This window comes from Daldinia childiae (assembly GCF_008694065.1).
Source record: "Daldinia childiae strain JS-1345 chromosome Unknown Scaffold3, whole genome shotgun sequence".
Lineage (NCBI taxonomy): Eukaryota > Fungi > Ascomycota > Sordariomycetes > Xylariales > Hypoxylaceae > Daldinia > Daldinia childiae.
The window spans coordinates 4,524,305-4,548,658 of record NW_022984644.1 but is presented as its reverse complement, the minus strand read 5'-3'; the positions used below and the strand labels follow the sequence as shown (position 1 = coordinate 4,548,658).

General features: G+C 46.0%; 8 protein-coding genes across 8 annotated transcripts; 2 read left to right on the top strand and 6 right to left on the bottom strand.

The window, feature by feature from the left end:
• Positions 1 to 3,119: 3,119 nt before the first annotated feature.
• On the top strand, positions 3,120 to 5,915 carry GL218_03961 (SET domain-containing protein 3; the record flags this gene model as incomplete). The annotated part of the gene is made up of 1 exon (XM_033580541.1): positions 3,120 to 5,915. The coding sequence occupies one exon, from the start codon at positions 3,120 to 3,122 to the stop codon at positions 5,913 to 5,915; it is 2,796 nt and encodes a 931-aa protein (XP_033436468.1).
• A 1,963-nt stretch (positions 5,916 to 7,878) lies between these two features.
• On the bottom strand, positions 7,879 to 9,359 carry GL218_03960 (UDP-N-acetylglucosamine-dolichyl-phosphate N-acetylglucosaminephosphotransferase; the record flags this gene model as incomplete). The annotated part of the gene is made up of 2 exons (XM_033580540.1): positions 7,879 to 8,862; positions 8,928 to 9,359. 2 exons carry the CDS (start codon positions 9,357 to 9,359, stop codon positions 7,879 to 7,881), a joined length of 1,416 nt encoding a protein of 471 aa, XP_033436467.1.
• Positions 9,360 to 11,177: 1,818 nt separating this feature from the next.
• Positions 11,178 to 12,728, top strand: GL218_03959 (uncharacterized protein; the record flags this gene model as incomplete). Its single annotated transcript, XM_033580539.1, has 1 exon — positions 11,178 to 12,728. One exon carries the CDS (start codon positions 11,178 to 11,180, stop codon positions 12,726 to 12,728), a length of 1,551 nt encoding a protein of 516 aa, XP_033437275.1.
• Positions 12,729 to 13,036: 308 nt separating this feature from the next.
• GL218_03958 (Protein FMP42) lies at positions 13,037 to 14,871 on the bottom strand (the record flags this gene model as incomplete). The annotated part of the gene is made up of 2 exons (XM_033580538.1): positions 13,037 to 14,610; positions 14,667 to 14,871. 2 exons carry the CDS (start codon positions 14,869 to 14,871, stop codon positions 13,037 to 13,039), a joined length of 1,779 nt encoding a protein of 592 aa, XP_033437276.1.
• Positions 14,872 to 15,827: 956 nt separating this feature from the next.
• GL218_03957 (Nucleoporin SEH1) lies at positions 15,828 to 17,220 on the bottom strand (the record flags this gene model as incomplete). Its single annotated transcript, XM_033580537.1, has 2 exons — positions 15,828 to 16,883; positions 16,993 to 17,220. The coding sequence occupies 2 exons, from the start codon at positions 17,218 to 17,220 to the stop codon at positions 15,828 to 15,830; spliced, it is 1,284 nt and encodes a 427-aa protein (XP_033437267.1).
• A 494-nt stretch (positions 17,221 to 17,714) lies between these two features.
• Positions 17,715 to 18,743, bottom strand: GL218_03956 (Polysaccharide monooxygenase Cel61a; the record flags this gene model as incomplete). Its single annotated transcript, XM_033580536.1, has 1 exon — positions 17,715 to 18,743. The coding sequence occupies one exon, from the start codon at positions 18,741 to 18,743 to the stop codon at positions 17,715 to 17,717; it is 1,029 nt and encodes a 342-aa protein (XP_033437268.1).
• A 1,374-nt stretch (positions 18,744 to 20,117) lies between these two features.
• On the bottom strand, positions 20,118 to 20,449 carry GL218_03955 (uncharacterized protein; the record flags this gene model as incomplete). The annotated part of the gene is made up of 2 exons (XM_033580535.1): positions 20,118 to 20,224; positions 20,284 to 20,449. The coding sequence occupies 2 exons, from the start codon at positions 20,447 to 20,449 to the stop codon at positions 20,118 to 20,120; spliced, it is 273 nt and encodes a 90-aa protein (XP_033437269.1).
• Positions 20,450 to 22,010: 1,561 nt separating this feature from the next.
• GL218_03954 (Tryprostatin B 6-hydroxylase) lies at positions 22,011 to 23,666 on the bottom strand (the record flags this gene model as incomplete). Its single annotated transcript, XM_033580534.1, has 3 exons — positions 22,011 to 22,593; positions 22,653 to 22,774; positions 22,827 to 23,666. The coding sequence occupies 3 exons, from the start codon at positions 23,664 to 23,666 to the stop codon at positions 22,011 to 22,013; spliced, it is 1,545 nt and encodes a 514-aa protein (XP_033437270.1).
• Between the last annotated feature and the right edge of the window lie 688 nt (positions 23,667 to 24,354).

Below are 24,354 nucleotides of genomic sequence, written 5' to 3'. Positions count from 1 at the left end.
GGGATCTTGGCCGAGACGCTCAACGCACGCTGCCATATTGATCGATATACAGCCAAACAGCTTCGTCTCCTATACGCAAACGGATGAATAGCAACCAGAGAAGCGGTCAAGAAATGCACCCGAAGCAGCCCATATGTATCATATGTATCATATGTATCTGTGATGCTTCCAAAGCGAGGCTCTGCCTGTCCGCCCACGAATCACAAGAGTTTTTAGGGGCTATCACACGATCATCTTACAGGATGAATGCCGCAAGTCCGGGTCAACGCAGCGAAACGGAACGCCCAGTTCTTAGGCTTGTATAGGCTTAGATACCAGGAACTCGTCTCTTAGCAAACAGCCCAATTATATGCCAGTGGAATATAGCACAGAGTAACGGTACCGGAGTCTTTCCCCCGCTTTCACAAGAAAGTGTTTTATCTCACGCGGCCTAGATCTTTACTCGTTACAGACCTTGCGCAATATGCGAGTACGCGCGCAAATGAAGAAATGAAGAAATGAATCATTATTCCGTTATCTACTACGAGAAAAGCTTTGCCGAATCGTATTAAGTCCTTCGTAGTACTTAATTGGTGAGCGAAAGCAACCTGATGCTAGCTGACGCTGTTAGTGGTAATTCGACACAAGGATGACGGGATACGATTTTTCACATGTTCCGCCTACGCGTTCGTGTTCCGAGTTGAAAACTTTGTGTTCCTTTTTTTACGTCGGAGCTCAACTCGTTACAAGTGCAGTACAAATGCTGGATGTGTATATAAGGTTAGGAGGTACTTACCTAAATCAAGGAAGTAACCCGTATCTTACGCTACTTGCAACTGTACCTATGTTAAATTTCCCGTCTCTCAATAACGGAATAATTAACCGTTTCATTTGCACAAGTTTAGAAACCCCGCCCTTTTCTCATGGGATTTCAAGTTTCGGCTAACCGTCCAACCAGTCATATCGTGACTGACAATTGGCTATCTTACCCCCCCTTTTACTCCCCTTGCTACGCACTGTGTCAAGGATAGCCTAGACCTGACTTTCTCTTTACCTTTCTTTCATCATGACATAAATTCCTTTCCCCTCTTATTGCAGGCTTGTACCTGCGAAGACATATCATCCACTGCTATGCGTGCCGCCCAACTGTGTGCCCTTCCCATCAATCACTCTATCTATCACCAAGACCAAGGTGGATTTCTTTTTTTTCTAATTCCCTACACTTTACGCATTCTATCATCATCACATTGATTTATTCTAAGTTCCGCCGGAAATAATCTTGCTCATTTGAAATAAATCATTTCGAGGATAACTCTAAGAATCGGATGGTCAATTTTGATATACCTAGAATCCAGAAATTACTCGTCAACCTTTGAACCCGACTTGATCGACTCTCTATAAGAAATGACGGCCTTTCCTTTTTTACACGCTATTTCCCCCCCGGGGCTGTGGTGATGGGAAGCCGGAGTCTATTTCTTTGATGGCCTGGTAGAAAAGGTTGCAGGAAGTACAAGCATAAGCGGCTATTTTGATTGGCCCAAATTTGTGCGTTGTGGTCTTATACCTTTTTCGGATTAGTGTCAGTCTCGAGGATTGCCCAATACGCAATGCACTGCAGATGGGTTGCTTCCCTCTCTCTCCCCCAGCTTCAGCTTCTCTCGCTCTTGCGCACTCTCTCATCTCCCTCAATCCTTTCCTCGTCTCTGAGCTTTGCTTTTTGTAGCTAAGCGCAAATTTTTACTTGATAATCATATGGCCCATACTTTCTTATCGTTATCTTTTATTATTATTATTATTGTTATTTTTATAGGTACGGTTCACTAATGTACACAGGCATAACTGGTTGGTGTGTCTCAACGCTTTCCATTTGATTTCCTTCTTGCCTCCGCTCTCTATTCTCTTTTTCAATATCTCCCCGCTTTTTACTGGTTGCAAGTACCGCAGTTCTCACCAGCGTGATGGCTGGCCCAAGTGAGTTTCAAAGGGGCCCTTTTTTTTAGGTGGTTCCAGCACCAAAAATTCAATCTTGCAAAAAGAAGAAAAGTGGTCCCGCATAACCCGTTCTGAGCAGCAGCCACACAAGAGCGTGATGGGGCACTGTTGCTGCACCACAGCACTATTGTACAAGTACATTAGCATGTACTACTCTTTTTTTTACTGGCCTTCCCAGGCACTAATTTTCCCGTTTTCGCTCCAAAGCCAATTAGTGCTGGTGCTGTTGCTGTTGCTGGTGCACGCACCACTACTCAAAATTGTCAGAAGCTGCGGGTGCCCTGCAACGCTTCGCGCTACCTCTCCGCTCCGCTCTTGCAGGGCAGGCCAGTCCAGCAGGTAGGTAGTAGACAGGTAGGGTAGTAGGTAAGAGGTACCTAGCCAGGCCTAGGTAAGGTAATCACTCTCTTTGCTTGGTGCGCATTCTCGCTCTCTTTCCCACCCTGTCTACCTATTCTACTCTCTCCCTTCTCGTACTCCTCAATTCTCTTCCCGTCCCTCATCCTCAATCTCCTCGAACAAGTCAAACACGAATTACATCCTCCTGGTCCCCAAGCGTCGAATCTTTCGAGAAACACCTAAACTTAACTTAATTCCGAACTCGTCATTCGCCCCCGATCCGTTCCAATTCCATTCACCCCCGAGGCGCATTCTTTCTCAAGCCAAAGAAGACGAAAAAGCTCGAAATTGTCATTTCCTGTCGCCACGTCCCTTTCGCGACCACGTTATTGAATCTCTATTTTGCTATTTTATTCAACACACGCTATCGGGATACACTTCTTCCTTGATATTTACGATTAAACGACTTGACCTTCTTATCCGTCCTACGTCAAGACGTCGAGTTTTCTTTTGTTTCCGGGACCGTTCTTTGTCTGCTCATCTGCACCCATTTTTCGAGTCTGAACGTGTCGGGTCTATCACACAGCAACAACAACAATCCTCCCAACGCGCCGCGCCTTGGTCTGCAGCTCTCCGACACCGACGTATGATTTCCGTGCCAGTTCTTTTCGAATATTCGAGTCCCCGGAAGTCGACTACATCCTCGTCGGACCCGGATTCGTCGTCATGCCATCCGGGCTTCTACGATAAACCTCCATTTCCCTACGTAAACCTCGCCGATAATCACCTCGTGAGGTGCATGTTAGATTATGACAGACAGGATCTCATCCTTACCTACGCAATCGGTGACTCCGAGTCAGACGGTCGTACTTAGCCCAAAATCTACCCCTACCTTACCGAACTATGTCTCGAACAAGGTCCAGGGCGCGATCGAAGAAGAACCGTACACGATCAAGTGTATCTGCAACTTCACTGACGATGACGGGAACACTATATATTGCGAAATATGTGATACCTGGCAGCATATCGAATGCTATTATCCGCTCAACATGGACGAGGCCTTACGAGAAGATTTTGCACACTCTTGTGTTGAGTGCAAACCCAGACCGCTCGATCGCCAAGGCGCCTTCGACAGGCAACGACTACGACGGAGCAAGCCAAGTACATTGGAGGCGTCCGAACGAAAAGTCAAACGACCTCCCACTAAAACGACAAAAAAGAAAACCAGACCAACAGACCTTGGGCCAAGTGGCCAGATTAATTTCGATACCAACTTAAAATATTCTCAAGACCACCCACCCTCTCACCAACATAAGAAGTCCAAAAGCACACACCGACCTAGTCAATCAATTAGTTCACAAAATCCAAAACGCAGCCCTTCGTACGGGCAAAAGACTGGGAATCCCCACGGTCATCCGCCCAGTCCCGCCACAACACCTCCAGATCTTCCCCACGAACTTGAGATACAATATTCGAATGCTTTCTTAAACCTGTATAAAGACGACCGCGACGTGCCTATCGTCCAGACAAATTCTTTTGCTACTCTTTCTATATCAAACGTGCTATCTATATGGCTGCGGGATCACGATAGATTGAAAGCAGAAGCTGGGTGCAAATTTGACGAAGTTTTCCAGTCTCTACCGCCCAATATTGACTCCCTTAGAATATTACCTCGGATCGAAACTAGGAAGTTGCCCATTGGACCGGATACGATTGTACACTGGCAGCATCTTAGGACGTCCGAAACAATCGACAAGAACATACCTTTGATGGAATTAAATGGCCAAATCGGAATACAAAAGGACTACTGCGAAGATCCGGAAAATCGTTGGCAAGAATTAAGCACGCCGCTCCCCTTTGTCTTCTTTCATCCTATGCTTCCTATTTACATCGATACCCGAAAAGAAGGCTCTCTTGCTCGTTATGTACGACGAAGTTGTAAGCCAAATGCGGTGCTGGATACTTACTTATCTGATGGTTCTGAGTATCATTTCTGGCTAGTCAGCGATCGACGGATACTACCTTCTGAGCAGATTACGATCCCATGGGAGTTCAATCTTCAGAAGGACGTAGCGCGGAGGTGGGAACAGTTGCTCGGTCTTGGAGATGAGGAAGCAGGTGCGCAACCAGAGTATAATGAAAAAGAGACGGAGACATACCAAAGCATTGCGTCTTGGGTTCATGCTGTTCTTTCGGAATACGGTGGGTGCGCATGCGACTTAGGACCGGACTGCGCGTTTGCTCGTTTCCATCGAACCTATATACTCAAGCCGCAACAGCAATCAAAAGAAATCAAGGGTGTGAAAAAGAAGTCTCGGAAGGCCAAAGCAAGCGCCATTTCTCCGACCAGCACCGGCCATGCGACTAACAGCCGTGCCCCTAGTGAGGGCCACGGCGATGATGGTGCGGATAACGATTCTGGGTCTTCGCATAGCAAGCCTCCTAGCCGAGACATGACTCCAGCACCACGACAAGGCTCCTTTGATACGCTAGGCGTCTTAACAGAACTCACCGACAGAGATAAGCGAAAGGTCCAGATGGTTGAAGACTCATTCCGCCGCATGGAGCAACAGCAGCAACCTCCACGGAAAAAGAAAAGAACTTCCGATGGTTCTGGCAATTCAAACCCCACCTCAAAGTCCAAACCAAGAGGTTCGTTTAGTCATCCAGGAGGTCTTTCTAATGGGGTCATAGAACGTCGTTACGTTGACGCCGGTACTTCGAGGAGCATGTCTGGTTCTCCATCTAGCGCAGTATCACCACACACGACCGGCCATTCTAAACAGTACGATCCGCGCAACCTCTCAACGCAGGCTCTTGCGCGACATTCCTCTGAGAGAGCCCGACCTGAATATTGTGATGTTTCCGTTCAAACGGACCCGGTCGATGGTGAATGGTTTAGTGGTGACTGCCAAACGCCAAAGCCAAAGAGACGAGTCGTATCATTGTCGAAGCGTTTACTGGAATCTCGACATCGCTTGCGGGCAGATGAAGAACGAAAGAGAAAGATTCATTCTACCTCTCCCATTTCGATATCGTCCGCTACCGTCAAAATGGACCTGGATTCTCCTAATGTGGAGCACAATTTGACGGTAGTCCCTGAAATAGAAAAGCCGGATAAGCCAACGCCACCACGAGTCGATTCACCTGTTGACACATCAATGGAGGATGCACCAGTGTCGCCTACAGATACCAAGAGTTCTTCGGTCGTAGTTCCAGTAATACCTAAGCCGATAAAAAACAACTCGCCCGAACTACGTGTTCAAATGCCACCTGTCCCCGCGTTTAACGGTACGGTAGTTCCTAGTGTTACGACTCCATTATCTGCATCTGGGACCCCAACCCAGTCACCATTCTCTAGTAGTAATATACCTAGTCCATTCGCACCGGCGTCGGTTAACGGGGTTGCGGTTCAGCCTAGCCCGATCAAGAAGAAGCTGAGCTTGAGCGACTACACAAAAAGCAGGATGAATAAGGCAGCGGCAGCAAAACCAACAGGAGGCTCTTTGAAGCCGCCAAGTATTGTGTTGGAGGAGGCTAAATCACCAACGAGCTCGGATATTGCTACTATGGAAGCTCCTGTTGCTGATAAAAGCGCTGAATAATCGCTTCGACTAGAAGCGATATGTCGAGTCGGGAATACTTGTAATATACAGCGGGACGTCCAGATACTTTACAGCACCCTTTTGAGGCGTATCTCTTGATTACGTCTTAGCCTTGGGTCTTCGTATGGGGTACTAGGGTCTCTCGGAGCGGTGGACGTGCCGAATGGGTAACGTCATTTTCTACGTCAGGCGTTGGGGTAGGTCTTAAATGGGGGTATGGTGCGATCCACGATGAGGCTTCGGCATGAAGATCTTCTAAAAGATATCGGTTTTGTTTTTTTTATTAGATTCGGTATGAATCAAATTCTTAACGCGTTACGGCGCGAGGGGCTTCACACGGCTTGGTTTGGTGGGACTTTACATGAACAGGACTTGAACGTTGATGAGTCGGCTATTCTAACTGCTTAAGTTGTACCGACAATACGGAATGCAACTCTGAGGCAATCGGTAGTCATGAGGACTGGAATGGGGCGGAGTCCAAAAGGTGTAGAGATTCGTATGTCTATATGTACTACTACTTGAAGTCGAGATATTTGTGGCAGAGAGTAGGGAGCTTGATAGCTACAACTTCACAACCAATGTGACTAGCTCGGCTCGGCATGGGTTCCATTTCAAATGGAATATTAATGCGAGTTGGGGATTTATGAAAGATCACATTATGTCTTCTTAATTAACTATTCGAACTTACTGGGTTGCGTGCTGGCATATGTTCTATTATCTAGGGTGGCGAGTAAGCTCATTCCATTGGACCATCCGAGTTGTGCCTCAACGTACAGTAAGATGAATGGGATGACGGTCATATGATGTGGACTAGTTCCTTTATATCTCTCCCCGAGTTAGATATTTATAAGTAATTGATGAGAGAAGGTAGAAGATAGCCAGGATAAGAGTATGAGCAAAGTGGTAGTCATGAGGATAGTGGTGGTGAATGTTGGATTGGCGAGATGATGGACTTCCTATGGCACATGGTAAACAGTAGGGGAATATGGAACAGTTCTGTATCTCATATCGATGTGTCTGTCAGTTGTGTTATGATACCATAAATGGTGTTCACCTCTGAGTATATTTGATATACAGACATGGACTTATATAGTAGTCGATTCGGATAGAGCCGTATGATGTCTCTTCTATGACGAGGGACGTCATATATATGTAGGTACATATAGATACAGACAACATATGTCGGATTCACGCGTGGTAATAACGTGGAGTCTTAATTGTATTAGTCCATAGTTACCTATATGTACCTATGTAGTGATGTCTTAGCCAAGTACCTAATAGTACCTTTGCTGCTTCGAGCCAATCACCTTCAACTGACCTTAAATTCTCGCATGATGTAAGATATTCCTTCCAATGCGTAAGGGATAATGGATAAGCTACCTATACATACTAACCTACACTATAGACTACATCTTACCTGGGTACCTCGTATGTATACTTTATATACAGGCAGGTACATTATTGGATGAGACTCGTTATTGTGACTTGATCCGAAATAGATGGCTCTTATTATTGAGGTGAGACAGGGAACTAAGACAACACTATACTTTTGACTAGACGTACGACTTGACTTATCACATAGTTAGTACTCATCCAATCTGAACTGCATATAATATATGTACATATACGCATGTAGATCGGGAGGATCCTTCGCCGGGGTATCACTACCTAGGCCCTGGCCTTGACTACGACATGTATAGGATTTAAACCCTTGTTCGGGCGACTACTGCAGGTCTTAACAGGGTAAACATATTCTTGGGCTTGGTTTGTATAGGGTTATAATTCACGAATTAGGGAATACAAGATGTAGTTTGTTGTAAATCATCGATTACTATCGGTTCTTGCGTCTGGGCGAATTACCTAAGCCTATATACATGGTGTACCTGGAGTTTCATGGTTTGTACAATTATTTGCAACGGGTATGCAATGGGTATCCGCAGGAGTAGTCTAGTCAAACTTTTGACTAAACAGCGCTTCGAATATTTAGATTATCCTCCCTGAAGATGAGGAGGGCAAGTTTGTGTCTGACGAAAAGGCCAAACAAGCCTAATACTGTCTGCATGGCCGTGATCTCCTTGGCAAGTCTATCCTCACGCATCGGGCCTCTCCAGACTAGCCAGAGATTCAGAATTGTAAAGTTGCTGGTTTCCTCAATTAGACCCTGTTCATCCTCCTTGAGGCGTAATAACCTGAGCTGCGACAATAGCCGTAGGACTTTTGCGATGATAGGACGGGGTTGCTTGTCCTTTTCCCACTTGGTCAAACTTGGCTCGAGTAAGCCAGTTCGTGCGTTAAAGTGTGGCAGGCGGTGACGTGGGCACGGGATTAACCCGAATAGCTGGGGTGTGCTGTAGACAAAATTGAAGATCTGAGGGACCAGCAGCAGAATCAGAGTCTTCGAAAAATGGCCTAGGATACTAACCACCACGAATACCATGCCGGCGAAGTAACAATACGTGTCTCCACAGAAGACGCGGGCAGGATACCAATTGTGGATCAGCAACGCGAAACTTACACCCAGGAAGGGTAGGAGGAAGTAGAGGGAGAACAGATGCGAGTCCGTAGCTGGATGAGGGTATGGCGTGAGTAGATAGAGCGCATCGTTGAATGCAAGAAGTAGCGCAATGACAATACTCTGGCTAACCTCGATCCCATTGATTCCAGCAAGAATGTTGATGCTGTTGGGACTGAATATGGAAAAGGCTGACATGTATCCATAGTAAAGGAATCCGAGATCGAATAACTCGCGGCCGATATAAGGTTGGAGAAAGGTTGGAAGTACAATCGATGTAACGCCGAAGTCAATAAAATATATGACTAGAAGCGGGATGGAGGCAAAAGCCGGGATGAAGAATTTATGCCGCCAGCGGATATCGAATAGGTCGTCGCCAATTCCGAGAAGAGTGATAGACTGGAGAGAGATGATGGCGGAAAGGTAAGAGGCTAACTGTATAAAGATAAGAAGTTGTCAGTTTTGTGATTCTTAGCTCAACTTATTAGAATATCTCGTACCTTGCTATGAGGAAACTTGTGAAGCAACCTTCCCTGTTGAACAAACTCGACGTTCTTCACGACATCACGGTTACCACCACCACTAGTGGCCACCACGATATCCTTATAGAACGGGAATGGTATGAAGACAATAATGATCAATAGGTAGACCACAGCGCATATACCACCCATACATTCCGGTATGTAGTTGCTATTGTTCACCTTGGAGAGATCACGACCTTTCAATCCAGCTTTAATGAACGTAGGACCCAGCCATCGTATCATAGCATAAGAAGCAGCGAATGCGATACCACTAAGGGCTAGAGAGGCTACAAGAGGTTCCCCTTCACCCTCGAATGTTCGTATGAGAACGGCAACGCAAACTAATGAGAGACCAGAAAGGTATAAGGTCTCGGTGCTCGAGAGCTGGGAGGATTGCGCGGCGATCGGCATCTTTGCGGCTCAGGCATAACTAATTTGTCAAGTCAAGAAATCGGCGAGAGGAACCCCATTGTCCGACCTTTGGGTCACCACATTAAAGTAGGATGGTGTAGGATGGTGATGGAAGGTGCGTCGTGGCCTTAAGTGATGGTGTTTGCGAATTAAGGCTGGACGATAAGATAACCTGATATTGACTTTGGCGGATTAAAAGAAGCCACATTAGCTCAGAAATACGAAGTAGAAGTACACGTACACGCGACTTTAATGCAGCATTTACTGAAACGCACATGGATCTTGCCGATCGGGTTGTAACCAATCACGCGCTTGTACAATAAGTCTAAGAAAGCTTCAATTATGGGTCTTAGTACACCAACTGCAAGTAGGACCAGCATCATAAAGCAGCTCTTGCAAGTTTTTATGTCATAATAACCTCATCTAGTCAACTTTTATAGTTTGCTATCGGGCACGGGGGATCTCATCACCTGGCCGCATTTGTTACCCAACCTGTCGGTAAAACTGGCTGAAATTGGGTTCACAATGGCAGACCTCTTTTCGGCTTACGTACTAGAACAACTTAACTTAGCAACTTAGCAACTTAGCAATGGAATCTTGTTTGTTCACATCTTCTTATGGTCTTGGTTTGCTCTTACGGCTGCAAATTGGTAACCTCCTCGCATACCCTATCAAAAAATGAGGCCCAGTTAGCAAATTTTAGAATAATTTGCGGTGGTGCTTCTTAGTGATCTCATTACATATCAAATCTATGGCTTTTAAAGCTATGTCAGTTCTATACTACCTATCACCAATACTTAGATCTCTTGTGGTGTGTGTAAGTCTGTAGTTTGGCATCCTAGATGATAGAGCTAATCTCTAGCTTTAATATCGAACTCTATCCCAACATTTAAAACTTCAAACTACTGCATTGATCCTCACAAGCTTACAATCGACTTCCTTGCCGAAAGTAGCCAAGTATAGCCCACGCGAGCGGTCACGATTCCTGGCTCTTATGGATAGCCTGTCCCTATTCGAATGGGTAACCTGATCCTATACCTGCTGCAAGGGTCGGTGACCAGACGTCGGTAATGGATATCACTTGAAGCGCCGTCCCGATTCCTCGGGGCAGGAAGCTTGGGGTTCCGAGAAGCTTTCCACCTAAACCCCGGACTGATGGTCGAGAACCTTGTTATGTCTCAAGTTGGCTAGATGGCCCTCATCTTGTGCCCTTTGGTATCTATCTTAAGTCTGTCTCAGGTCCAAAACTGAATTCTTAAGTAACAATGCACCTACTTGCTGACAATAATGTTCTGGTTGAATTGGATCGTTTCGCTCCCTATTCTAATAGCCATCACTAATACCAGGTCAACTCTTGCTACTATGGCTCAGGATACTGAAACCGGAGCAGAGAACAACGACATTCCACCTGCAAAATCTGATGATGAGAAGGAATCTGAACCAAATACACCAGATAATGGACCCCAAAAACCAGAAGAGAGTAACAATACATTAAAACCAAACGAGGGTCGGGAAACTCGCAAACCGGATGAAATACAAGACGATGCTCAGAAGCAGGAAAATGATACGGATGAGAGCAGTCGCACTTCGAAGCCGGATGAGGAGCAAAGCGATTCACAAAAGCTTGGAAATGGAGCAGACGATAGTAGTCATACCTCGAAAACAGACGAAGAGAAGATGGACATACCAGTTGAGGTAACGCGGATGAAGCACCAAGTACGTCCGTCATTAGATGTAGTTCGCTTCTCGTTCGTCTTAGATCGAGATCAAATACGATCGGTCTATTCTACTGGAAAACTTATCCTTGATCGGGACCAGATGCGACAGGTTCGCTCTACAAGTGGCTTAGCGAGAGAGAACCCAGGCGGGCTCACACAAGTCGATAATGAAGAGGGTCAAGAGAGCTCGTCTACTCCAAAAGAAGACGTAATTGCGCCTACCGCCCTCCCGCTTTCTGACCTTGAAAACTCCATCGTTGGATGGGAGAGTCAAGATGACCCTAAGATGCCCTTGAATTTCTCAGCGGCTCGGAAGTGGGTGATAGTCTGGGCGCTGGCGGCGATTACTTTTATGTCGCCCTTCTCATCGTCTGTTCTAGCTCCTGCTATCGAATACATCAACAAAGACTTCCATAACTCCAACCCCACAAACGGTCCATTCCCTGTCAGCATCTATCTGTTGGGTTATGCTACGGGACCTCTATTCTTAGCTCCCCTTTCCGAAATCTTTGGCCGTGCCGGTGTGCTCACCTCTTCTAATATTTTCTTCTGCTTATGGCATATCGGGTGTGCTTTATCCCCTAGTCTTGGGCTATTAATAGCATTTCGATTTGCGGCTGGTATTGGAGGTAGTGGCTGTATGACACTCGGAGGGGCGATCATTGGCGACATATTTCCTATCGAGAAGCGTGGCATAGCTCTTTCTATCTGGGCATTGGGACCACTCGTAGGGCCAACAGTAGGTCCATTAATAGGTGCTTTCATTGCTGGATCTATTGGATGGCGCTGGTCATTTTGGATTGTGTTGATCCCGTCCGCTATTATTACTCTAATCTTGGCCATTTTCCTCCCCGAGACGAACCATAAGGTCCTCTTACAACGGAAGACTAAGCATTTAAATAAAGAGCTGAAGCGAACAGACCTTAAGACTTGCTACGATGCTGATGGGTCCGGAAAACTGTCTCAATTGACTATCCTGAGAACTAGTATGATGCGGCCACTGAAGATGCTCATGTTTGCGCCTATGATCTTTATACAGTCACTATATGTATCTTTCATTTACGGATCTGTCTACTTGATGTATAATTCTATCCCACCAACTTTCGAGACCCGTTACGGGTGGGGTACTGGCGTCTCCGGTCTGGTTTTCATCTCTATCGGCGTGGGTTATATGGCCGGCCTTTGGGCTTTCTCAATGATGTCAGACAGAACAGTAGTCCGCTTGACGAAAGCTAACGGCGGAGCATTCAAACCGGAGTTCCGCTTAACTATTATGATTTGGTACTCATTCCTCTGCCCGCTCGCCTTCTTCTGGTACGGATGGTCAGCTCAGATGAAGACACACTGGATAGTGCCGATTTTGGGCCTGTTTCCTCTCGGCTTTGGTGTGATTGGAGTCTTCATGCCTACCCAGGCCTACATCATCGACGCTTATCCTTCTTACGCTGCGTCAGGGATAGCTGCCTTCACCGTCTTACGCAGTGTCATTGCGGCTTTTCTTCCTCTATGCGGACCAGTGCTATTTGATAACCTAGGGGTAGGCTGGGGGAGTTCCGTTCTCGGATTTGTCGGCGTGGCTATGATCCCTATCCCTATCATTATCTTTAGGTATGGTGCGCGACTGAGAGAGAAATACCCTCTAAGACTTTAATGTTTTTCCTTACTACTTAACATATTTAGGTGGCCTCTGCAGTATGAAGCAGGCGCGTCAGCTAACTCTTATATAAAGACACGATAGGGGGAAAAGCACACAAATTATGTTGTATTATTTACTGGGTATCGATTCTTAATCATACTGCTCAGAATCTGATCTAGTCTGGGTATTTATCTATGCTACCCTCTGGCGTCTTGGTTATATATATGTATATATTTCTTTTATATCTAAGCCAAAGTTTTCGTTTCTTTCGTCTATGATACGAAATTTTATATATTTAATCATGACCTTTCATTTTTGAGGTATTAATCCATTGCACCGTAGCTTGCTTCCGCTTCCCTTTCTTCCCGGATTAGATGAAGCCTCTCCTGGACCATCCCAGCGGCTTCACTTTGCTGTAATTTTCGCCTAAAGGACCGACCTTGGATAACGACGTAAGCAGTCAGTGTTGCGCCAAGGATCGTACCGCCTGCCGCCATGATGGCGTTGATGGGTGTCGGATCACCTTGTAGCGGGCCGTGCGTCAGCACGTCAAGACCTGATTGTACGAAGTTAACGAGACCTGACAAGCAAGTAATAGTGCCATAGATGCGGCCAAAGGTTGCGAAGCCAAATATTTTAGTGGCGAAGTCGCTGACTGCGCTGTAGTACAGCGGGCGGAATAAAACGAAGGCCACTACTGTCGCGTACCCGGCCCATAGCTGGGGTAGACAGTTTAGTACCCCAATTACCACGATGAAGAAAGTTAACACGGCTGATGCCGTTGCTACACTTAGGTTGTTAAGCAATATTCCGATAAATGGCGTGGCAAAGACACCTCCTACGGGTAGTGCAACGTCGAAGAAGTGGTTGATATCCTCGGCGAGCCGTTCTGATCCTAGTAAATACCGGTATTGGCCGCGAATGGTAGCAATGAAATAGTTCATGCGCAGCATCTGTAATACCGTTAGTAACAACAGCAGTATAAACCACGTTGTCATCATCTGCCGGTGCGCTGGTAGGCCGTGTAGAATACCCCATATACCACTGGCCACCTGCCGCTCCTCTTCGGCCTGCACACGGTCCTCGCGCTCCGTCTCGTCACCCACTAATTCCTCGATCTGCTCGAGTTTGGAAAGACGCCGTTCGGTGCGTGCGCTTCTCACGCGCCGGATTTCGCCGGGGCTTTCAAGATCATCGTCTGAGTCGTGCACGTCGCGTGTCGCATCCTGTACTTTCTCGATCTTGCGCTCGAGCTCTGGCGTCGAGTGGTACGCTCGCGGAGGCATGAGCATAAATTCTCCGAGTAGAAGTAGCACGCCCACGATCGTGTACCCGAAGAAGAAACGCGCTGGTGTAAAGGTGCGGCCCGAAGACTCCCATGCGAGCCTGTAGAATAAAAATATAGCAGCGGAGCCGTCGAAGGCGCCTGTCACTAGCGCGACAATAATGCCCGAGTATCGCGGGAACGCATTCGCGAGCTGGAAGCTAGGAACAAAAACGAATGTCCCGCCTAGACTTAGCAATATGTTGGCTAGTAAGTACCCGTCAAACTCGGGGATCTGGAAAGCGAGTCCCATCAACACACACCCCGCGATCATGAATATGCCCGAGATAACATAGCATAAGCGACGCCCGCAGCGGTCGAGAACCCACCCAGCGACTAGGGACGAGGCATTAGTCGTTATAGAGGCGACGATGAAGAATAAGTTTAGACGCATGTCCTGCGCCGCGCAGGGCACCTTCTCGCTGCCATCGCCAACGCTGCTCTCATCGCGACCGTCTCGAGGGCAAAGGTCTTCGTATACACCCTCCTCGATTAATACAGGTTTGAGCGATGCGAAGCCGTATACGATGCCGGCGGCGAACCAGCATGCTACGATGGCGAATGCGACTTGGGCTAGAGGGTTCAATTAGCTTATACCCATTAGAGGATACGAGACCGAGGTCACTTACCTACTCTCTTTGCAGCGGAGACCTTATAAGCGGCGGTATTAGGTAAGATAGACTCTTGAGAGATAATGGGGGCAGCATTGTCGCCGTGGCCGAAGGCGTCGTAACTGAGGGTGCGCCATAGAACCTCTTCCTCTCTGTGGTCTTCATATTCTGGGGGCACACGGTCGATGCCCTCGTTTGCGGTGACGTGCTGGGCGAGCGACATGGCATTGGGGACCTCGGGGTTAAAGCTATAATAGGTCCAACACTATACTAATTAAGACCTGTGATCGAAAAAAGTGGTAAGACCACACTTCCCGCTTGAATAATAGACGAACTATCCAGGTTACCTATTTTCCCCTCTCGAGAACCCGGGAAGATATTTCTTCTAGGTACCTAATGTATTTACGGCATCTTTGGGTTTTAAGCGGCGGTCAACGTCTGTTCTAGAATCATGAGGAATGTATGCGATTATGCTGGAGTGTTGACGTCAGGGGATCCACGTGGGTTGCCGGCATACATATATACATATAACCCCTGCAGCCATACTGCAACAGTACATATAAATAGTTAGATGTATATACGCAGCTAACGTTAGGTAATAAATACTATTTTGGGATAGTTATTGTTTTGATTAAGTACGCTGTAACATTTTGATTTCAGCTTGTTACTTGAGAAGTGGTAGTTTGAGAAATTTGTTGACAGGATAGCGCTGCTGTTACTGCAAGTATTAAGAGTATTGATCTCACTATTATTAATGTCGGCCTCTCAGATACGATAATTATCCTGATATACAAGTAAAAAGTGATCTAAGTCCCCCATAATAATAAGACAGGTGGGGATACTTGATCGTTTGGCTAGATTGTGACTTTCAGCGGTTATGTGTTCGTAATATAAGAGCTTGCTGAGACACATTTCTGAATTATTAAGTGACGACAACCCGTGCTGAGATATCTGGAATGGGCGAGCGTAGAATTGCGACTCCTTGCGACATTGAGAAAGGAGTCAAACACGAAAAATTTATGCATAATTTGGTTGATTGACTCTATAAGACTAAGGGGTCCTCTAAACCACGCCACCCAAGGTATTCTATCCATATTGTGCGATATTGTTTAATTATATTTGTTTATTTCGATGTGGGGTATCATGGTATTGTGAGTTTAGATCTCACATGCAGGCCCTTCAACCCATATGGATGGGCGGGGCGGTCATCCTGGCTTTCATCATACCTAGTTCTGAGCTCTTCGCCCAAGACCCGTCGGGGAGTTGTCGGTAGCATATTAACTTGCCCTCATCTCCGACGCTTCCTAAAATTTGACCATCGTCGTCGAAGTCTATTCTCCATACGGGAGACCGGTGAGCACTGAGTTTAGATAGTAGCTTAACAGTGTGGTGGACCTGTCCCGGTAGATCGGTTGAGGTACGTTCTCCGTGAGTCCCGGACTTGTCGATCTCGGCTCTTATGCCGGAAGGAGCTTGAGAGGATCTACGGAGATGACCACTTTTAGAAGCAGTGTTTTCGTCGGCTTTTGTACTACCTAGAATATCCGCTAGGGCCCAGGACTTGCCATCGTCTTGTGAGAAGGGAGTATCAACCCGGAACACCCGCACGAAGCCATCTTGGCATGCAGTAGCTATCATGTCGTAGCCCCTATAGTTTCCGGGAGCCCAGGCGACGTCTCGGACTAAGTGATTATGATCTCCGATCTCAATAGCTAGGTAGAACTGTCTTTGTCTTGTCGGGGCGCCGAAGGAGCTGGCAACAGTATCACGAGTTCTAAAGATTTTTACCGAGGTTAAGCCCGATACTACTAGACTCAATGCATCTGCTGGTACGCCGGCTCTCAGGGCGTTGTAGCAGGGCTCGGGATTTGGGTCGAAGCGAACTTTAAAACATGTTTCCTCTCCACGATTTGGTTTAGTACAAGTCTGGAAGTCATCAGACTTTGCATAGTCAGTTAAAGTCTCGGGCTCCTCGCCTTCGAATACTGTGAGATGGCCATCTGAGGCAAGAAGGGCGACATATGTAGACCGGGTTACTTCATCGTGCTTGACCGAAAAGGATCTATATGGATACCGGGCGGACCTCAGCTCAGAAACATTCTTGCCATTCCCGTCCCTCGCACTGAAACGTCTTCCCGGGGCAGCTGAAGGGTCCTCAGCCCATAGTCTGAAGCGGCCTTCTATACCTAGGGAGGCTAGTAAATTAGGATATATGGTGGGTGGCAGCCATTGAAGCTAGACAAGCTGTTAGAAGTATGTTAAAGCTAGACAATCACATAAATCTAGCTAGCATAGCCACCATGCTACCAAAGATATGAATTATCCAAATTTAAGAGAAACAAACCTCTAGAATCTCGCCTGTGTGAGCTTTCCAGTTGTCGCACAATCTCCAAATGCCATCTTGGTGTCGATTAAAGACGCGAATCTTCCCGTCTACACTACCCGTGGCGCATCTGTCACCGTATGCGTTGAAAGCGATTGCTTGAACTAAATCCTTGTGGCCGTGTTGGACGATATCGAAAGAAGTGCTATTCTCAGCTGTATTATCTTCTCCAATCGGTGAAGGCCCCATTATAATGCCTATGACGCTGTCGTCATTGCATATCCAAGAGCTTGAGATATAGGGCACGTAGTTGTTGTGAATTATTGTGAGTTGTTGTAGTAGTTGTTGTAGCTTTGGTGGGGGCGAAATGAAGCTTAGAAGCTTAGAACGGATTGAGGTGAGTTACCGGGGTACATAATTCTTACATAATTGTAGACTCTTTATAGACATTTAACCGGATAGGACGATTTGTATGCTACGTTAATTGATATACCATGACTAATGCAAAAATAGGGGTTTCTTTGAGACGAAAGAAAAATAGGAAAACAAATACCTGCTAACAATAGACACACACATAATTCTTAAAGGAAGCTTGAATATTACACGAGCTACTTCGTTTTCTATTTATTTAATATACCATTTCTAGATCTCGTAATTCCACTAAAGTATTGAGTATATATACAGTGAATCAAAACCCCGGTCTCCACCTATTTAACTAGGCCTTAATAACGTAATCTTCCTTCTTATAGGTTCTTGAGCTCACGCGCGTGACGCCGAGCATGACGCTTGCGGGAGCAAGTCTTCTTCGGTGTTGTGGTAGCGGGCGAACTGGCAGTCGGCTGGGTGTTGGCGACAGCAGTAGAGGTGCTACTAGCGACGGGAGAAGTAGCTGTAGGAGCAGTTGTAGTAGGTTGAGCCGGAGTCGTGCTTGTGCTTGTAGGAGCAGGAGCAGGAGCAGCAGAAGGCGAGGAAGCATTATCGTTGTTCGACGATGATGACCCATCAAACTTCACTAAAGCAGGTCCAGGAATCTTGTAATCAGCAACCGACGAAAGCTTCTCGTCATTGTAGATGTTGTGTAAGATTCCGGCGTCGGTAGAGGTGTAAAGCTGTGTACCGACGACGCCATCCGGAGACTGGGTACCAGACCCAGAAACCTGGAGGTTGATACACTGAGGATACATCTGCGCCTTTCCTTCGGTGCCAGCCTCGTGTAGAGCAATGAGCTCGTGACGAAGAACGTAGTTTCCAGACTTAAGTGAGCTAGGAATGGTAACCTTCCAAGTAAGGCTATCCTGGATTAACACATCATCGGCCCACTTGCCGGTTGTGCCACTGCCGGCACCCAGCTCGAGCTGGCCTGCCTCAGCTATCTTAAACCACTTGAGAGTTGTCTTGTCGACAGTTGAGCAATCTCCACCGCAGTCTGCCAGGTAGTCAATGACCGGTCCTTTATGAGAGTCTGCCCATTGGTTCCAGGTGAGTGAGACCTCGCCACCGGCGGCGACAGGTGCAGACAAAGCAGCATTTGTAGCATCCAAGTGACAGATGATATCGGGGTCTTGGAGTGCCGATGAGAGCACGAAGCCGTTGTCTTTAGCCCCGTTGCTCCAAGTAACACTGTCCGGCTGAGGTCCGAAAGGTGCAGAGGTAGGATCGAATCCTTGGTAGGATTTGCCGTCGATAGTCACCTTGGTAACATGACCATGGGCAGAAACAGAAACGGCACCGGCAATGGCAGCCAATAAGCTGGATGTAAGTGCAGAAGGCATATTGAACTTGGTTGTTTATGATTCGTGAATATAGACTGTTTGTTCGTGAAGGCCGACTTGCGGTAACGAATGTGAATTGACTTCAAGTCAAGTATAAAAGCAGTTTAAAAGAATGAACGTGATGAAGTTAGCTTCAAGAGAATGAACGAAGACTCGTGATTAGTCTGATGAACCAAGAGAAACGAAATCAGGTCGAGAGAATACTTTCCCTCCTTATATTAACTTATTCGAAGCCCTACCCATGTCTACTAAGAGCCGCACTTTGGTCTTTTACAGTAACATCCGGGAAGACGAAGATCATGTCGATCCACCATAGTGTTGGGACGGTGCTATCCACAAACATACTAAACAGGGTTCAGGTATAAATGAGTCCTCGAATTGGTGGAATATCAATTTGCCAAGGAATACACCAACATTCTGAGTTCAAAATAAAGGAGCTGACTTTATGGTCTTGGTTAGGTGAAATGAGAACCACGGAGATGGCTTGTTAGAAGGTTTCATATGCGGCGCGAAGCAGGGGGTTGTTTACTCCTGAAATTCTGAAATCAGCCTTAAAATTAGCGCAGCGTGTTGAACGAAGATATTAGGAACTAGGAACGACTAGGTCCTTATGCATGTAAACGCTCTAGAACTAACGCCATCGCCGGCCATGAAAACTTTTGACGGAGTAGACTGTCGTTTGAGATGAACAATTTTGGTGAAGTGACTCTTGGCGCACGCGTCACTAAAGATAGCAAGGGGTATATTAACCCCTGAAGCTGATCACGATGCGGGGCGATTTTCGAGGGGCCGCTTCTGAGATCCACACTATCGACATCAGATTATCGCGCCACGTCCCGAATATCCTAAATTAAAGAACTAATAGAGAAATCTCAAACATGCCAAGTCCTAGTGCTTTTATACGGGGGATCTCGCAATAGGGTCACTCAATTTTAGACTATAGAAGATATACTAACGCTTGCCTCGAGGATAAACATGTTGACTTAACTATACATATAACTACTAAGTTACTCAATACTAACTTATAAGGCATCCAAGGTATTAAAATCACACAAGCCGCTTAACACCATCGCATATCATATCCTTATAAATTATCTGTGAACTAGATAGTTATAGCATTCGCAATTTCTTAACATATCCTAAAGAAGCACTCGTATAGTAGTTTAGGTACTTAGTGCCTTTTACATCGAAATAGATACATCTATATAGTGGAAATATCATTAGTGCACCAACTCAAATTATCGTTAACTCAAAGGATCAGTCCCCCCCAACGCCCGAGCACAATACCCCTGACGTAATCCTTCAATCATGGCTCCTAGCTCGCTTGATGACAACCGAGGCGCTCAAGTTTAACCCCTTTCCCTTAAACTAATTTCATTTGTTCTTGATTGTACGGCTAACAGGAGTAGTGCCTTGCCTCTGAGAGTAGAGGAGATATGCGAATACAGCCGCGGCCAAGGTACCCAGAATAAAGAAATTGTCTACAGCGAATTAGTATAGACGATAAATAGGAAGTGAGACGAGGGACGGCTAGACTTACGGATTGCGAAGCCAAGAGTGCCTTCAACGAAGCTGACAAAGGCTTGGAATAGACCAATAATTGAGTTGAGGATCCATTGGAAGAAGTTTACGACAGCTCCTAAGAGACCTTGGATGACTTCGACGATTGATTGAAAGAAGTGACCGACACCCGCTGCGAGACCCATAATGGCGATTTAATTTTTGACGAAGTTTATTTTAGTAAATAGTACCTTTCTATCGGAAGTAGGATTCAAATTGAGTAGGTTAGTTGATAGTGTTTATTTAATAATGTTGTGGCTTATTAACTACGGGTCTCTACGCGGTTATGCGTGTTCTTATAGCTCTTCAAAGAGCCGCCACACTCCAAACTACGTCACCGAGGGAAGTATAAAGGCATGCAATAACTTTCAGAATCCGGACAAAGAAGTTGGATTTGATGGCGTAGTATTAGACACTCGTGACGCTTGTCTTCGCCAAGGTTCACGTAGCTACGTAAAAGTCATGACGTCAGTCTCTTAGATTGGGAATGACAGGTCGATGTACGTTATCTCATTGGTTGAGCCTCAAGGTCCAATCATATCATGCTATTCTTCATAGTACTCCTTTTACTGTAGAGAAATGCAGAGTTATAAGACAACAACCCAATCATGGCTATATTTAAGTAGAGGTAAACATTTCTAGTTCCCTTTTAAAATGCGGAAATATGTTGAAAAGAGTAGGAGTAAATCATGAAATTACTAGTACACTAGGTCTATGGCATAGAAGATAATGAATATTAAATATTCTAGAAACTCATTCAGTGGCCTTTCAATAGACCGATTTCTTCCCGTTGGGCTAGGTTGAAACCCCTGAAGAGGAGTTATCATAGTCTATGAAGAGTCGGGAATAAATAATGCTTTTGATATACTAATCTTATCATCTTTAAGAAAAGCTGCCCTCGAATTTGAACACCCATCGGCCGTATAAGAGCTAGTGATGTGGTAAATTATTTATTGCAAAGTGCTCTTCGGAACTAGTCGATTTGTTAGGTATTAAATACATAACTAGCATGACATATAAGTGGCCAATGCTGGATAAAACGAAACTATACAGTAATGGATGTTAAGAGATATGTCCTTGGACCACCCCGGAACTCTGCAGCGAAGAGCAGATTTACATAGAACAGCTGCCAATATCATAGTAATTTAAACCCCCCCTTTTACTCTCGAGACACTATGATCTTACTACAATAAAAGAACTTACTTAGTATCTTGGTCATTGAAAAGGGTAGACAGTTAAAATTGTGCACGCATTTTAAAATTCCTCTTAAGAGATATTATAGCAATTCTATTACGAGAATTAAGAAAGTTTTATGAAGTCATATTGGCCCCTATGTAGTCCTTTGCCCTGTTATCTAAGGCATGCATAAGTGCGCACATTATACAGCATTATGAGGATGAATAGCGGGAGTTTAAGTACTTGATGAGTAGTACAATCCTATTAAGAAAATACGTTAAAACAATGGTATTGATATAATATCTTAAATGGTTACTCGATCAATAAGCTGTAATATAGTAACTATCTAAGTTAATCAAAGACGCCATACGATAAAATAAGAGCGTTATTGGGTATCAATCTGGCCACTATGGCTTGCGCTTCTAGCATCTATTGTAGAAGAGCACGTATACATCTAAATCATTCATACAAGCGTTGCATATATCCAAAAGGAACTAGTGTAATAGGAGAATAAATACCTAGGTTCACAGCTCAAGAAGATTGGTCTCTAAGCCGGAATCTTAAATCCAGCTGCCCTGGCGTGGCTGTGAACTGATCTCTTAAATCCGCGAATAACTTCTCGCCCTTATCATCGCCCCAGAACTCGACTTTGAACTTCTTCACGAGTAAGGCGATGACGAATCGCATCTCGGTCATCGCCAGGTTCTTCCCAACGCAGCTAAACCGGCCTTGGGAGAACGGGGCGAAGCCACGGGCATCCTTGATCATTTCTGGTCGCGTGGTCCAGCGTTCGGGGATAAACTGATCGGGTTGCTCATATGAGGAGTCAAGACGCGCGAGAGAGTATCTGGGCGCAACAATCGTGACATTCCCCGGAATATATACGTCGTTAATTGTCATCCCATTTGGGGGTGATTGGCGGTATCCACCAGTAGGTACTGGGGGGTATAGCCGCATTGTTTCGTTTATAAGGGCAGTGAGGTGGTTGCAGTTCTGGAGCTGTGACTTGTCGTAAATATTTACATCCTTGAGTTCGGAAAGTAGTTTGTCTTGGTGACACGGGCTGCGAGCAAGCTCGTAGAAAGCAAAGACGAGGGTTGGGGCGATAGTATCACTAAAGCTACCTGTTAGTAAAACGAGCCAAATGATGATACGCTCGTGCCGTAGACTAACCTTCCAGCAATGATGATGGTGACGGCATCACCGTTCAGCCAATCACGGTCAGCTTCCAAGGACCCCTTTTCAAGAGACGCCTCGATGAGCCAGTGTGAGACATCGGGCCTCTCGACTTTCCTCTATTTGCTTGTTAGAATCTTCAATATGAAAATGTAGTAGGAAGAAACATACTGCTATCCGTTCGCTCATGCGGTCCCTACACCATTGCAGCATAGTAAGCCAATCCCGAATAATAGATATCCAGGGTGTGATATAGAATGCGATTTGAGCAATCCATGGTACCGGACTAAATGGCCCTAACAAGCTCATAGCCCTCCTCAGTAAGCGAACTGCGAAGTGCCACTTCTTATCCTTCAGCATGCCGAATGATTGTGCAAAGGCAAATTCGCCCATGACATCAAATGTAAACCAGTAAAACCAGTCCGATACATTGACGGGGGAATCTGAGATCGCAAGGTTTTCGATCTGAGATGCAAGTATTTCTGCATATTCCATGACGCGTTCTTCGTAGATGGCAAGGGCTTTATTGCTGAAGCCTCGGTCCCAGATACGTCGTCGAGCATCATGCTCCTTTATGTCTCGGGTTGAATTAACTGCGAGTTCAGGAAGCAAGAAGTCGTACCAGACAGCTTTGGTACACTTATTCCTAGGTCCATCAACAGCGGGGGGGACAGCAGCGTCGATGAATGTGATTTCCTCCGGGCCTGTCCGAATAACTGGGCCATACTTCTTGCGCAGCTCCTCAATGACGAGGAAATTCTTCCCCGTACGACATTGCCAAACGTGCCAAAACTTCGTAGCTCCTGCTAGCCAAGGACCAGGGAAATGTCGTAGTCTGTGGAAGAACTTTCGATATACGACGATGCTAGTGAATAGCGCAGTTGCATATGAGCTCACTATTAGAGAAGTGATCTTGAAACTAGTGTTAATGTCCGCCCCGAGTCGCTGCTCAACGAAAAAGACGACGAAAGCGAGGAAAGAGTAAATGGTAAAGAGTGTAGGTGCTTGCATATGCCATTCACCTCGAATAAAGAGAGCAGAATGAGAGAAAGCTCCCAAGGCAGCGGCCCCTAGGCAAACGTAGCCGGTCGTAGTCGACAGCATACTAAGAGATCGTGCCAAGAGAAGGCGTCAGAACTCATTAGTGAAGGAGAAAGATGCAGGTCGGGAAGGCATTCCTGTAGAAACTAATCTAAAAGAAAGACTATATAGGTACCTACTCAGGTAGGTAGCTAACGGATGGGGAACGGTATCCGCCAGGAAAGAAACCCCCTATCTCTGACAACTCGGCATTGTAGCCACTTTTACTGGCGTCAGCAACTCTTTCAAACATACCGGAACATATCCATCGTATAACTTGGGCAACGTGTCATGCTACCTACCAACTAACAACTTGATAAAGATCCATATGTATACCTAGGTAGCTATTATACAGGGGGAAATAAGGTTATTTTCGGTACCTGTAACCCGTTACATCGATCCTACGGCACTTAAGCGCCTTAGTAATACATCAGGAATGGCCTCACTCGATTATCCACTCCATCCTCTCCATCCTAGAAAATAGCAAATCCCTTTCTAATCTAGTCTAGTGCGCTGAGATAGTCCGAGAGCCTGAGTCCTATTATTGATATTGTACATATAATGCAAGTACTTGTGCTGTCTTTGTATACTCGATGACCGCACCCTGAAAGGTGCTGCG